Source organism: Sturnus vulgaris, chromosome 5 (genome assembly GCF_052056855.1).
Source record: "Sturnus vulgaris isolate bStuVul1 chromosome 5, bStuVul1.hap1, whole genome shotgun sequence".
NCBI lineage: Eukaryota > Metazoa > Chordata > Aves > Passeriformes > Sturnidae > Sturnus > Sturnus vulgaris.
In genome coordinates, this window is record NC_142247.1 from 62481040 (window position 1) to 62495549 (window position 14510).

The 14510-nt window shown below is 43.3% G+C and overlaps 2 protein-coding genes across 3 annotated transcripts in view; one reads left to right on the plus strand and one right to left on the minus strand.

Moving 5' to 3' along the window:
- Positions 1-4118, plus strand: part of SLC26A5 (solute carrier family 26 member 5) — a 33131-nt gene extending 29013 nt beyond the window's left edge. For both annotated transcript variants that reach the window (XM_088165847.1, XM_014869037.2), the window contains 4 exons: positions 284-406; positions 1277-1483; positions 1744-1798; positions 2342-4118. In XM_088165847.1, coding sequence (XP_088021973.1) covers positions 284-406; positions 1277-1483; positions 1744-1798; positions 2342-2484 — 528 coding nt within the window. In that variant the 3' untranslated portion in view covers positions 2485-4118. The remainder of the gene's footprint in view (positions 1-283; positions 407-1276; positions 1484-1743; positions 1799-2341) is intronic.
- A 1933-nt stretch (positions 4119-6051) lies between these two features.
- PSMC2 (proteasome 26S subunit, ATPase 2) lies at positions 6052-14503 on the minus strand. The gene is made up of 12 exons (XM_014869040.2): positions 14231-14503; positions 12412-12449; positions 11196-11277; positions 10224-10323; positions 9775-9906; positions 9103-9175; positions 8863-8958; positions 8440-8604; positions 7909-7996; positions 7050-7252; positions 6421-6517; positions 6052-6327 (listed from the first exon to the last, which is right to left on the minus strand). Exons 1-12 carry the CDS (start codon positions 14298-14300, stop codon positions 6170-6172), a joined length of 1302 nt encoding a protein of 433 aa, XP_014724526.1. The 5' UTR covers positions 14301-14503; the 3' UTR covers positions 6052-6169.
- Between the last annotated feature and the right edge of the window lie 7 nt (positions 14504-14510).

Genomic DNA, 14510 nt, shown 5'->3' on the forward strand with positions numbered 1-14510 from the left:
ACTTCTCTCCCCTTTGCTCTCTGCACTCCAATCAGCGTTTGGTTGAAACACAACACTGTCTGATTTCGAGAAAAGAATGTGATGGATCTTTCCCTCATCTTGTTAACACAGTGCTTGCCAAGATGATTTCTTCTTTACCCTGTTCTCAGCCTCACCAAGGGAAGCTAGAAAGTGCAGGCTTCTTGTTTAAATTTATGGCAGTGATTAATTCAGTGCAAATTGATAGTCCAGTGCCATCCTAACAAGCTGAATCTCCTCTGATCATACTTTCTTCTCCTAACAGACTGGAGTGGACCCTAGTGCCTTATTAGCAGCAAGGAGAAAAGCCCAGAAGCGCCATGCCAGGGAGATAAAGGCAGCAAATGAACACAGAAAGAAAGCTGTGCTGAAGCTCGTGAGCTCTCCGGTAAATATTTACCTCTGCTTTATCAGCTTACAGGCTGCTCTCAGGTGTTACAACTCTTGTGCTTTATACAACGTGTGCTGCTTAGGGAACAAGTGCTATGCAGTGGGGACAGGTTAGCTGAAGGAACAGTGTAAGGATCAGAGGCTCACTGCTATACTGGATAATTGTGTTGGACCTTGATTGCATTCAGGTAGCACAGAGTGGCACAGAAACTCTCCACACAGCCATGCTGTCTCACCAGTGTTGGCAGAAATCAAAGGGACTCTGCCTCTACCCCTCCCTACACACTTGGAATAATAATGTAAAAATAAGATACAATAAAATTAATTCAAATTAGCAGCCCCTGTAACAAGAAGGCGCTGTCCCCTCTGCTAATCCTGGAATGGCCAAGATTGAGAAGGGTGATTTGGGACATGCTTGTACTTTTATGCATGTTTAAACTCACTGCCATGGTGGGAGATGGTGTGTGATTTTACCATGAGAAACCTAAAAAAGGCCTAACTTGAGAGCCCAGTTGCTGTTCTTTATTTTGAATATATAGGTCTTGATGGAATCAGCCAGGGATTGGAAATTGAGTAAAAATGTGTCAGTAAAGATGAACAGGGGTCAATGTTTGAAAGAAATGGGTAGTCAGTCCTGAGATAACAGCTTTAAGCTGCTCATGTGTGACTGTAGAAAGGCTGAGTGTAAGAGAACAAACCTTGATATACACAAGATATGGAAGCGAGTGTGCATGTCAAGCCAGTTTCTGTAGTGACCAGGAGCTGTACACCTTTTAAAGGCTTAAAGAACACACAAGTGAGGGGAGCAAAGGGATTTACATTGAAAAAGCATTGACTGCCTTTAAGCTTTATTCATCTTCTTTCCCAGACAAACGACGTAGAAGCAAGTGTAAAACATGAGATAGCAAGTGATGACTTACCTGTGAATGGAAAATTTGCAGATTCTAGTGTACAAGACATGTCTCCTGATGAGCATGAACATTTTGTGGAGCCCAAAACGAATATTCACTCTTTAATTCTGGATTTCACCCCAGTGAATTTTGTGGATTCAGTTGGAGCAAAAACACTAAAATCAGTAAGTAGGGTTTTTTTCCCCAGAAAAACCCACAGAAAACTTTTCAGATACCTAATAAGGAACCTGTCAGCATGAGACATAACTGTCTGCTCAAATAATCTCAATTATTGTCCAATATCTCACCTAATCATTGGTTTAATTCTTTTAGTTGAATACTGGGAAATGTGTACTCTGCAGCTTTCACAGTATTTGGCTTCCAGAACTGTTATGTGTATGATGATGTATTATCTGCATTTAACTTCAGCTTAACTCTGTTGTAGATTATAAAAAAATACAATGAAGTTGGTGTCTGTGTCTGCATTGCCAGCTGTAGTGGTGAGTTGAGATTTTTTTTTTTTATGTGAGCTTTATGTGAGAGATTGTATTTTATCTCTTTCCCTCTGCTCCTGAATTTCCTGTTGCCAGTTGTGCCTGAGTAGTATCAGCACTTTACATGAAATTGGATTTGAGGAAAAGCAAGCCCATATGCCTTAATTTTAGTGAAAGTAGAGCACTGATGAAACCAGCTTTGTGAGATCTGGGTCCTGCTCCCATTTCTTCTAGCTGCAGGTTGTGAATGCTACACTAAACTTAGTATCTTGAACTAGTAGTGGTAATGTAATAAGGAAAAAGCCTGAAATGTTCCAATATATGATATTTGTGACTGTAGCATCTTCTGCCAAGAATAGGCCTCTGTCTGTGTCTGCACAAGAGAATTACCTGTTTAGAGTAGAAGTAGCACATGATGCACCTGGCTATTTCAAATTTTTCAGTAACAAGTAAGAGAACAAGTTCTCATCTTCTTCCTGGGATGCCATTGTCTTCCATCTTTGTATTTAAGTGTATGCACTGATGCCATGTTTGGGTTTTGTTTTGTAGACCCTGTGACAAATGAACTGACAAGACTGAATTTTTTTGATACAAGTGTAACAAGAGAGTTGCTGTTTCACAGTATCCACGATGCTGTTCTTGCTTGCCAAGTGAAAGATGGGTCTGCTGCACAGGCTGACTCCAACCTTTGAAGAGTGGCATCGAGCAGAATGGGAGCCAGATTTATGCTGATGGAGATTCTTTCTGAATATTTAATTTGCACAGTCTGAAGAGAGCCTGAAGCTGTTTGTATCTACGGGTATAGGGTGATGCTTATTTTATGTAGGAAGAGTGGATAAGGAAATGGAGGCCTTCATGCTCTTGAATTTTTTCCTTCAATCAGGATATAGCCTTCCAAAAACACACAAGCACAAAATTATGCAAGAAAAGAAAATTCAGTGTATTCTGCTGCAATCAGAATCTGGTGGACAAGGTGACATTCCTATTCCTGGTGAGAAAATGGGCACTTTAACTCACTACAAGTGGGATCTTGCAGGAGGTAACTGTTCTGCAAGTGCAATACACTGTACCAGTGTCTTTAAAGAACTATCTTAGGTGACTTTTAAAGCCTGATGTCAACATGTGCACACAAAACGTTTGTACAATGCATAATACTCTGCCAGCTGGATTAATGAATTCACACTGGTGGCATTTAGCTGCTGCTGTTTTTAAATTTAGACAGTACAGTTATGTTTTTAAAAATACCTAACCTGTCGCAGCTACACCCAATTCTTCATTTTTGCTCTAAGTGAACTTCAAGTCAGAAACTCATTGTTTAATTATTACATTATAAGTATGGTGCTTGCATTGCCAAAACTCAGGCTTTCTAGAAAAGAAAACAGCTGATTTTAAGCGAAACTTAATTTAGCTTCAAAGTTTGAAGACAAAACTGGTTTAAGACAGGAATGAAGCCTATTTAAGAACTGATGCCCTATATGCAGTCTCTTTAGGAAGGAAAATTTAAGCAAGGTCTAAAGTCTCAGTGGTCCAAAGGAAAAAAAAAAAGGTACTTTGCCCATCTTCCTCCAAGTAGTGCTGTTTCTGCCTCAGCTTTTAAGTGCTTTGAGAAATAGAGTTCAATAGAACTCAAAAATGGTACATGTTTGGGTTTTCTAAAGGAAACAGTAGCATGGGGTTTCTTTTTCTTTTGTCAGCCTGGCCACTGTGGTACTGCCTGACTTCAGGTGTGAGATGAAGACCATGGAACTCATGCAAAAGAAATCTTCAATGCCCCTGTTTCCCTCACAGCAGTCACTGTGAAGCTCAGCAGAGACAGGAACCTAAAAGTGTTTCTCTGTAGGTTGTTTTGACAGCACAGGGCAAGTAGGGCATCAGGGATGTTTGACTCAGCACCCTCAAATCATAGATCCTGTGCATAAGGAATTCAGACCTTCCTCACCTCTGGTCACAGAATGTAATACTCTTATTTTATTTCAGGCTCTGTTGCAGTTAGGGATTGCTTCAGGTAAACTGTTTCCAGGAACCAGGGAAGTTGGGGAAGATACTTTATTTCCTCAAACTCCCATAGGGATGGGAAGCTTTCTGCATCAGAAATTGCTGCTTAGCTGGAGTTCAAAGGATGAAGTGCATGCATGTCAAGACATTGTGTGTGCTTATTTAAACAACTTTTGGTACATTTTATGATGTTCAACAAACCTTTGTATCTAGATACAGTATATTTTTCTACTTTCAGCTTGTGGCAGCTTCAGTTTTTAACTCTGTAGTCTCTTCAGTTCACATTGAAATCCTGTCAACTTCCAAAATAAAGTGGCGTCACTTGTCAAAATTTTGCACTTTGTCTTGGTGAGACTCGGTATGAGGGACAAGCTGACAGCCCCAGATCCAAGTGTCTGATGCCAGGGGAGGGGCCAGGAGCGGTTTCCACCTCCAGGCAGTTCTTCCCTGCTGTGCTGGTTACTGTCACCCCCGTGAAGCCCTCTCCGAGCCAGACCTCACAGGGAAACAGCTAAAGCTGATCTCCCATCCTTGTAGAAACAGCTGCTTTTCCTGGGGAGCTGCTGAAATGCTTTGCCCAGGAAAGTCCCTCATCCCAGACCACGCAGAACAAGTGCTTCTGTGAGCCCCAGCAGTGCTGGTAACTCACCTCATAGAACAACATTTTCAGCTGCTTTTGCTCATCTCTTCCTGTGCTTTGCTGCCACCAGCTGAAGCACTGCTTCCTCCTGGCAGCCTGGCCCCATCCCTGGAAAGGGAAGCCACTTCCTCTTCCGTGCACTGATTAACAGACCACTATCTAAAAGTTAAATCCTATCTTAGGCTTCTCAGTGCCAGAATAAACAACCCGAGGTCCTTTAACCTTGTAACAGGGCTCCAATTTGTCTGCAGGGACAGGGGAGTGCCTCCCCCGTGCGCTGAAGCCCCACCACAGCAGGTGGTACTGAATGGCCTAAATATGGGTCAGTACCTTACAATAATCGGGGTCATGCTCCTTTCCCCTCCTTTTTTTTGCAAGAGCACTGATGATGTCAGGATACCTGGTAAGATCTAAATTGTTTCTCCATATTTCACTTACCCTTCTCAGTTAAAGGCTACACTTGATACAGTTTTACACAGTGCTGCTCCTGGTACATAGAGATGCTTTCAGTGATGTTTTCTGAAAATGAGAAACAGTCTGTCCTACCGATAAACTTGCATCCTTCCCTAAAATGTTCTTCCTGAAATGACACACGAGTACTGAGATTGCCCAAGTTTCCATATCAAGATATGACACGAGCCAGAATCCTAACCCAGGCCATGGCTACACACTCTCCCTATTGCACACATTTCCTCTTAAAAAAAAAAACAACAAAAGTGGCTTCATAATTTAAGCTTGATAAATTGATAGGTCTTATTTTGATACAACTGACAGTAAAACTTCTCCCACTTCCAAGACAAAGCAGTTCCCAAAAGCATTTTTCCCCTCGGTTATTTCTTTAAGTTCTTCCACCTCTTCCCCTGGAACCACTTTAATGCAACACTTGAAAGAAAAGGAAAATGGAAGGCTGTTGGGTTTTTTTTGAGCACATCTAGCTCTGCAGGAACATGTCAGATGAATGAGAATTAACCTTTCAAGGGTGCCTGTGGCCAACAACTCCCAGCCCCTGCTCAGCTATGGAGCACCAGGACTCTGCCAAGGTCATCCTGTGTGCAGCAGCATCTCAGACCAGTCATACAAGGGATCAAAGTGCTCTCTACCAGACTGATGTCAAATTTCACAGCAGGATCAGAGAAAAGGAATTTTCCATCCCTTAGCACTAAGAAATTACACCTTCCTCCTCCTTGACCCATTTACTATTTTGTAAGACACAAGAAAGAATCTCATAAAAAGGGATAGAAAAACCAAGTTGTGATGGTACCAGAGCATTCACCAAGAGAAGGAAAAAATGTCCTTTCATGCTTTCCCTAAGCTGGACAATGACTCAGACCGCCACACATGCCTTCCCACGGCAGCTCTGTTTTCTTGGGACACACAAGCATTTCTCAGCACACCCAGAAACACTGGAGTCACTCAAGGGTCTTCTAGCACCTCTATGGCTCAGACTGAAGGTTTTGGCGTGTAGATGGTGACCAGAGATCTAAACTTGGGACGTCTGCCATTGCCCAGGTATCTGATTTTAAATTATCTGTGATTTAGCCTGTGCTGCTGTAACCTCACTGAGATCTTTTCCCTACGGCAGCAACAGTCCATTGGAGTAAAATACTCACAATGAACACTCACCTACTGTTTGGAACACTCCCTTTATTTCTAGATTCCAAAAACAAAACATCAATCACTACACTTGGATTTTTGTTCCAGAGCAAGTTTTGGGGGGAGAACAGGAAGAACGTTCCCAGGTGCTAGTTGTAGGTCATGTAGCGCGGGGTAGCGCTGAATTTCGCGTACGATTTGATGACTTTGTTCACCGCCTCCAGGAAATCCTTCTCGGTGGCGATCTTCCGGCGCGCTCGGATCGCGAACATTCCTGCCTCCGTGCAGACACTGCGGATCTCAGCGCCTGGGAGAGACAGGGATAAACAACACTGACTGCCAGGGGACACAGAGCACACACAGAGCTGTTTAAGTAAAGAAATAAATACGTGCAGCTCACCTGTGCTGTTAGGACACAGCCGAGCCAGCAGCTCAAATCTGATGTCCCTCTCCACACTCATCGAACGAGCGTGGATCTTGAAGATGTGAGTTCGCCCCTGAAGGAAAGGGAGGAGGAGAAGTGTTCATAGCATGAAAGGGGTGATGACTCCACCCTGCAGCTGTGTCCACCACACACGAAAACGGAAAATACATCTTGTATTTGCTGCCCAACTATGGTTTCCCAGGTCTGGACTGGAAAGTCTAAGTGCCCATGACAGTAAAGTAAGAAAATAACTTTAAAAAAGGTTTTCATCATAGAAGTACCTCAAGAAATGTCTCTCAAAAGAGCCAAACGAAACACATTCCAACTTCTGAACTAAATTGTGCATCTGGTTAAAGGATTTTTTCTCTGTTGAGGCAGGACCGTACAGTGATTACAGCTGCTTACCATGGCTTCTTGGCCAGGGTGGAATCTGTGCAGTGTGCGAAAACCTTTGGCACACCTGTAACCCTCCGTATTTCCATGTAGTTTCACATAATTTAAGAGTGATGCATTTGCTGATTCTCAAACTTCCAGACAATGATGCCCTAACTGAAGAAACATGCTACTATCAGAGCATACATGGCAGTGAAATAAAGAGTTCTCACCTCAAGATCAGGCAAGCTGAACTCAATCTTCCTATCCAGCCTGCCAGGCCTCATCAGTGCTGGGTCCAGAGTGTCAGGTCTGTTTGTGGCCATCAGCACTTTGATGTTGCCCCGGGGGTCAAACCCATCCAGCTGGTTGATGAGCTCCAGCATGGTGCGCTGTACCTCATTGTCACCCCCGGCCCCGTCATCAAAACGAGCACCTGGAGAGGAGACACACGAGTTTCACTGAGGGAGAGGCAGCTCCAGGCCATGGACACAGAGGTCTGACAGTGGCTGTAACACAGGACACCTGGGAAAATGATTTTAAAGTGCATACAAATATTTGTGATGAGTTAAAAAGGTGTGACGAGTTAAAAAGGTCCTCAGTGTGAAAGAGCCTCTATCTCCCTACCTAACAACTGGCCAAGCTCCTGGAATTTACCCATGTAGTTTGTTTGTTTTGTCCTTCCCTCAACCAAAATCATCCTTCTCCCCTATCTGTAAAAACTATTCTACTTTCAAAGGACCTAAGCGCTTTCTTTTGAGAAAAACGAATAATGTTCAGGAAGTCATAAAGATGTGGCCTGTAGTCCAGAAGCTGAAGGGGGCTTAAGTACAGTACATTTTTGCAAACAAAATACAGAGATTCCTCGCTAAAGTTCGCATAATCTGGGTGTTCCAAATGTGCAAAAATGGCTTCCCATCTGAGCTGTATAAAACACTTCCTGACAGCTTCCTGGACACAGAGTATCCTGGGACTAGTTTTGCTCAGTATTTTCAAGCACTTTTCTTGAAATGCAGCAATCCAGATACAGAACTACAAGAAAAACCTGGAAGATCTCACAGGAAATTAGAACTGTAGCCACTACAAACATACCTCCAATGGCATCAATCTCATCAAAGAATATAAGACATGCTTTTTTAGTTCTGGCCATTTCAAAGAGTTCACGAACCATTCGAGCTCCCTGAAAGCAAAAAAATCAAGACTTTTTTAGAGGTTTGAGGCACATTAACAGAAAACTATCAAAATCAAACTTTGCAGGATTCCAAATATTTCTAAGTTTCCAATGAGAAAACTCGTTATTTGTTCACGTATATAATGGGACAAGTATAAAGCTTAAAGGAATTTATAAAAGAGAGAAAAATTACTGCTCTTAAACTCAGAAGTACAGACAAAGTAATTTACCTCAGGGCCAACTCAAAAATAAGTGGTAAAATCCCCTTCACCAGTGACAGCAAAGCTGAAGTCATGTCACCATTGCCTGACCTGCAGTGATTTGTCTGACAGCTCCTGCCCCCTGCACCTGAAACTTCCAAGAACATCCATCCCTCGCCCTCACTGTGGTGTCTGGTATCCACAAGGGAAATCTGCAAACCCCTCCACTCTCCATCAAGTACATGCTCTTACCTCTCCCACGTATTTCTGCACCAGCTCAGATCCAATCACTCTGATGAAGCAGGCATCAGTCCTGTTAGCCACAGCACGGGCACAGAGGGTTTTGCCTGTGCCAGGTGGCCCAAACAAAAGCACTCCTTTGGGAGGCTCAATTCCAAGGTTCACAAATCTTTCAGGCTGTAACAAAGAGAGCCAGAAGGCAAGGTTATGTCCAAATTAATGATTATGTGCATCGAAGCATATATGCAAATTAAGGAAATCATGAATGAAGAGCAATGTAAATGAAGCTGGGCTGGAATTCACTCGGTAAAACCTCACTTTCTTTCATTAACATGTTTACATTCAGTGACATTGTCTTTTCTTGCTTTTTCACATGCTAACAGATGACCAGAATATTTCCAAAATAATAGAAGCTTCAATCGGGAGGTTACTTACGTGAAGCAGAGGGGTTTCAACCACCTCTCTCAGCTTTTCAATCTGCTCTTTACAGCCACCAACATCACTGTAAGTGACATCAGGTTTTTCTTCTACCTGCACAACAAAGAGGTGAGTGAGCAGTTACCAGCCTGGTGCTTCAAATCTCTACGGGCTTTCAATAGCCCACAACAAAATCCAGTGAAAGGAATCAGAATTACAAGACAAAGTCATGCCAAAGTAAGTAAAGGCAACTCTCACTTGCATCATGGTGACTGTGGGATCAATCTTTGGAGGCAAGGGGATATGGATTTGGTACTTGTTTCTGTCCACCCTGGTGAGGAAGCATAAAGACTATTGTTTTAACACTGGTTAAGTAAAGTGTTATGTAGAAACAACTCTGGAAATGAGAAGCTGAATTCTTGAACTGTTCTTTTTTCTGGCATCAAGAGAGCCCAGCCCTGAAAGCTAATAGTCAGGTAGGCTAGATACTGGAATTCTTTCTGCAGAAAATTTTAAGGTTTCCAAAACTACTAATTTCAAAATATCCCACAGAGCAAACTGGGAAAATACTGACTCTTAAAGTAACAAGTTTCACGTCCTCAGTGAACATTTCCTGGCTGCCCTGAGTGCAACTGCAGAGTGCCAAGGAAGAAGCTACCTGAAAGCTGGGACTGTTGGAGCCCAAACTGAAAGGTTTCTGTCCAATGACACATGGGTTTTGTCAATTTTTGTCAAAATAACATCAAAACAAGATTCCAGCAGAGCATACAGGTGGAATTACTGTCATCCAAGAGGAAGACAGCAGTGGTGTAATTTCAACCACTGCAAAAATTGGAAATGAGGGCTTGCTGACCTGTCAAACTACAATACAAGACAACTCAGAGAAAGCTTCTGCAGGAGGAGTCACATGAACACAAAGACTTTGCATACCCAACTCTCATGCCTTCTTCTATGTCAGTAGGTGCCACCTGGTCACTGAGATCCACCACGAACTTGGCAAATTGCTTGACATTGATAATGTACTTGGGATCCTCAGAGTCTGCATTGATGATCTTTGTGCACCTAACACACAAACACAATTGCACATTCAGGCAGACAAACTTTGCTATTTGCATAAGTGTCAAGAGTCTCATTTTCCAAATACAGCAGAATACCTGTTGTACTTGTGATTACACCATTACAGCACCATACAATGGCTGCAGGAATAAGTACAAGTATGAAATACATCCCACATAATCACAGTTCCTTTATGATTCAGTGGTAAAAGGACTTTCAATATGCACAACATGAGCTTTATATTTTAAAAGAAGTCCACACATAAGCTATAAATCAGACTTTTAACACTATAAGCTCTACTGGAAGGATAAGAGTGTTCTCACCTTGCAACTTGCAATGGTTGCTCACTTTGGAGAGTTTGTTTATCTGCAGCCAGATCCCAAAGGGCAGGAGGAGCCAAGCCAGTGTCGGATTCCTTGATTCCTGTATGCAGCACAAACAAGCTGAGGAGGAAGCAGCTAACTGAGATGCCAGCCATCCTTCCCACACCAAAATCTTAGAGATAACCCTGCAGGAAGTTTTGAGAGACCACCAAAACAAAGCACACGTGTATTTTTGATGGATTCTCTGAAGAACAAGTTTCCTTAGGAAAGAGTCTACATGACCATGGCAGCTGAACATTCAAATCCCAGCCTGGCCACCCTCTCAGACAATTTTGTCGTATAGAGATGATTACAGCAGGACAGAGCACTGATAGATGACATTTACATTTCACTAAAGGAGTGAAACTCTCCAGTGCTTTCACTGAGCTCCAGTGAAAGGTATCAGAAACTAAGAGATTCACACAGATAAAAAACCCCATAAATCTTCCAAAACATGCATACAACAAATACCATCTCTATGATGTATTTAAAAGAATCAAGATTATTTTACAAGAGAAATAGTGGTGTTCCTGGCAGAACTGAGAGCCACTGCAGGATTAGCAACAGGGCAAAAAAACATACATCAGTGAAAGAAAAATTAGGAAACAATTTAATTGTTATTGTTATTACTACTTCATTATCTGTTGTCAGAAAGGGGCATTTGTTTCATGCCACCATTATATATAAAAACCACAGTTTTGATTAAAAATATGTTAAAGTACAAAATAACAAAATCAGATGTACAGATTAGTCCTGTACAGTTGAAAAAACCATCTAACAAGCAAAAATCTCATGCTAACAATTAAAGAACTGGGTGCTTTTGAGAAAAACAACTAAAAACCCATGCAGAAGTTGTTGGAAATCAACTTCTTACAACACTAGTTTTGGTATCTGTGGCTCTTCTATTGAAACCTTTCTACAACAAAAACATACCAGTGAGCTCATTGATTTTCTTAAGCAGTTGCTGAATATCATCTTCTACTTGCTTGATCTGCCTTGAGTACGTGCTCTGGCCCTGAAAAAGGAATATCACATAGATTTCCTAAGCCAGATTATCTCATGTTTAGGAAAAAATGACAAGAGCTGCTGCACATCAAGATGTTCAACAGACTGTCTTGTACAACAGCCAACCATTAATGACAGCCAAAAAAGACAGAATTAACTTCCAGTAATAATATTTCTGTTTGCAAAAGTGAAGTGCAGCTACACACAACTGACCAACTGGGAAGGTGGAAATTTTCCACGTTTGCAAACTTTAATAATTTGTTTTTCTTTTTAACTTGTTCAGCCTTACTTTGTCAAACTAGTTTTCCTAAAGTATAAAAAAGACTTAGTAAAATCATATACACAGAGAATTCTGAATACACTTTCTGAAAACCATCTGTACAAGTGCTTTAACTGCCTAACCCAACCTTTCCATCATCCACAGAGGACAGCAGAAGGATCAAGGGGCAAATCAGAATTCTTGCCCATGATAAAATGTTTTTTTTTTGATCCAGATCTGCCTAACACAGGCAGATTCATACCTGGATTTGCTTTACAAAATCTCCTTTGTAGACCACTGGCAACAAAAAAAAGAAGCTGCAGTGGGTACAGGCTGTATTTCAGAGCTCTGTAAAGGAGTCTTGGTGTCAACAAAATTCAGACTTCTGCCAAATATACCTAAGCTGCAAGTTTCATCTTTCAAGAGTTCTTTTGTAGACCCACTGTACTTCCCAATAGAAAGGCATTTTAAGCCTTATTTTCTGTGGAAAGTGCCTCCCAACATTATGCTCTTTAAACATGATGGCTAAAAGCAAGTCAATTCGGTGGCAGGAGGGGTCTTTTTTGTATAATCCAAGAAAATTGGCCAGTGAAAACGCCCTAGTAAAGCACTGGCTGTTAGACCACTGTGGCAATCAGTGATGAGATAAAAAACAAAAATAGAGAAGCAAACCCTTAATTACTTCCAAGTTAGCAAATCCAAGATTATTTTTAGTGTTGCGGCCTTCTCATTGGAAGGTGAAAAGGGAGGGAAGATTTTGGCAGGAGAGAAAAGCACTAAGAGAAGCAGAGTTATTCTCCACCTGCTAAGTGCACACCCCTTCACTCCTGTATTCCCACAGGAACTGCTTTGTGTCTTTAACACTCCCACGTGTGTGCTACTTACATATGTTTTCAGCAAGGCAATATCTCCTTCATCAAGAGCTGAAACAAAACAGGAGAGACTTAGCTTCCAGTTCTGAGAACAAAGCCAGCAGTATTAATTCTGCTTCTAAAAGGTCGAAACATGTATTTTGGAGAGATTCTTTTGCGTTTCCACTTTTCACTGAACCAAAGTGGAAGAAAAAGCATCAGATAAACAAGAAAAAGGAAACAGATCTCCAGCTACTCTCATCAGTCCAAAAACCTGCACCACTCAGAGCTCACAGCAAGCAAGCCACTTCAACTCTGCTTCACTCAAAGTAGTTTCCCAGTCTATGACTGTTCAAAAAAGAGATGGAAGATATCACAACTTCATCTTTTTTACTTATTGTTTCTAGATGTTCAAGAAAACATCAATGAAAAACTGTCACCACTCTGCACTAGCAAAATCTCTGCACAGAGGTGGATCCAGTGACTCCATTAACTAAGAAAAGTACAACTGTGCTAGTGTCACTGTCTGACACACCACTATCACTTCACTTGCCATTTAACAGACTTCCAACACTCCCTCTCCCTTCCCATCCCTGTTTCCTCTCTTGTCTAATTCCACTGTTTTTAAGACACATGGAGCCCAAACCACATAGCACTGGTGATCTGGGTGCAGCATGTGTTATACATGATTCTGAAGACTTTCTATGTTGATCCATTTCCTGACTACTTGTACCACACCACTGATTGTTTTTTATGGCTACTGAACACTCTGTTGCTATAATTTAGAAATCTTTCTTGAATGTTAACAGTTCAAAGTCCATCACTAATTACTCTGTGCTGCTTGTGCTTCCAAATGCTTTATTAAATATTTACTAACACTAAATAAAAAGCCACAATAAGTTAAAACATGAGGGGCAACCGGCAACTTCCACACTGTGCCGGTATCCTCGGAAATCTCTGCCACCTTTCCTCTCCTGCTTCCCCGGAATTCCGAATGAAAGCAGCAGCACACGAGCAGCTCTGCGGAGCTCCCCCCGGCAAGAGAAAGAAATTATCATGGAATTATCAAGGTTGGAAGAGACTTTCATGATCGTCAAGTCCAACCATCAACCCAGAGCCCTGCCCCTGTAACCCCGAAACCCCATCACCCAGCGACAGATCGAGACGCCTCTTGAACGCCTCCAGGGATGATGACTCCACCTCCCTGGGCATCCCATTCCAGTGTCTGACCACCCGAACTGCGAATATTTTTTTCTAATATCTAATCTGAGTCTCCCCTTCCCACCTTTAGGCCATTTCCTCGATTTCTCTCACTACGGGCACGGCAGAAGAGCCCAGCCCCCACCTCACCACAGCCTCCTTTCAGGGAGGTGTAGCGTTATTGTATCACGTCTTGCTGGATATTTTAAGTATAAAAGTAAGTACTAAACCACAAAAGACATTTTTTATCTTACGATGAAGAAATGCGACATTTTAGGAACCTTTTGTAAAAGAACCAGACTTAAACTGCGGATCGCCCCTTCCAGCCCCTCGCTGTTTGTTCTGCAGCCCCGCTGCCCCCCGCCATTGCCCCTCACATCCGCGTCCGCCTCAGGCCCGGCCGGCCCCGCTTCCCTCCCCGCCAGCGGCGGCACAGCCCGAGCCCAGGCTCCGGGCCGGGCCAGGGGACACTCCCAGGGCGGCAGCCGCAGCGCCAAAACACACATTAGAGACGTTTTTAATCTTTTTTAGTCCTTTTTCCCCCCGCCGCTCCTCCAGCCCCGCCGCTCCCGGCACCGACATGGCCGCCGGCGGCGTCGCCCCACTCCCAGCCCGGGCGCTGCTCGGAGAGTGTCCTCGCCATCGCCCCTCACCGCGGATGGGTTTGTCCTCCTTCTCCTCCTCCTTGGTTTTCCTCTGGTCGGCTCCCAGGTAATCCGGCATCGCGCCCACCCGCCTTACGCAGCACCGCGCCGCTTCCGCCCGGAACACAAACCAGGGTGCACCGCGGCCCGTGCGCAGAAAACACCTTCCCCCTCGGCGCCGCGGCCGCCGCTGGGAGTTCCGCGCGGCGCTGCCGGTTCATCCCGCGGTCCTGGGCAGCCCCGCCGGTGCCGCCCCGCGGGAGCCGCTCCGGCCGCAAGGGCGGCGCGG

Bases quoted from the DNA above. Each gene is read 5' to 3' on its own strand.
- PSMC2 (XM_014869040.2), bottom strand. From the start codon at position 14,300: ATGCCGGATTACCTGGGAGCCGACCAGAGGAAAACCAAGGAGGAGGAG. The intron at 12,450-14,230 runs GTGAGGGGCGAT...GTTTTGTTTCAG, and splicing joins GGAGGACAAACCCATCCGCG to CTCTTGATGAAGGAGATATT. The intron at 9,176-9,774 runs GTATGCAAAGTC...CTTCCTCACCAG, and splicing joins GAAGAAGGCATGAGAGTTGG to GGTGGACAGAAACAAGTACC.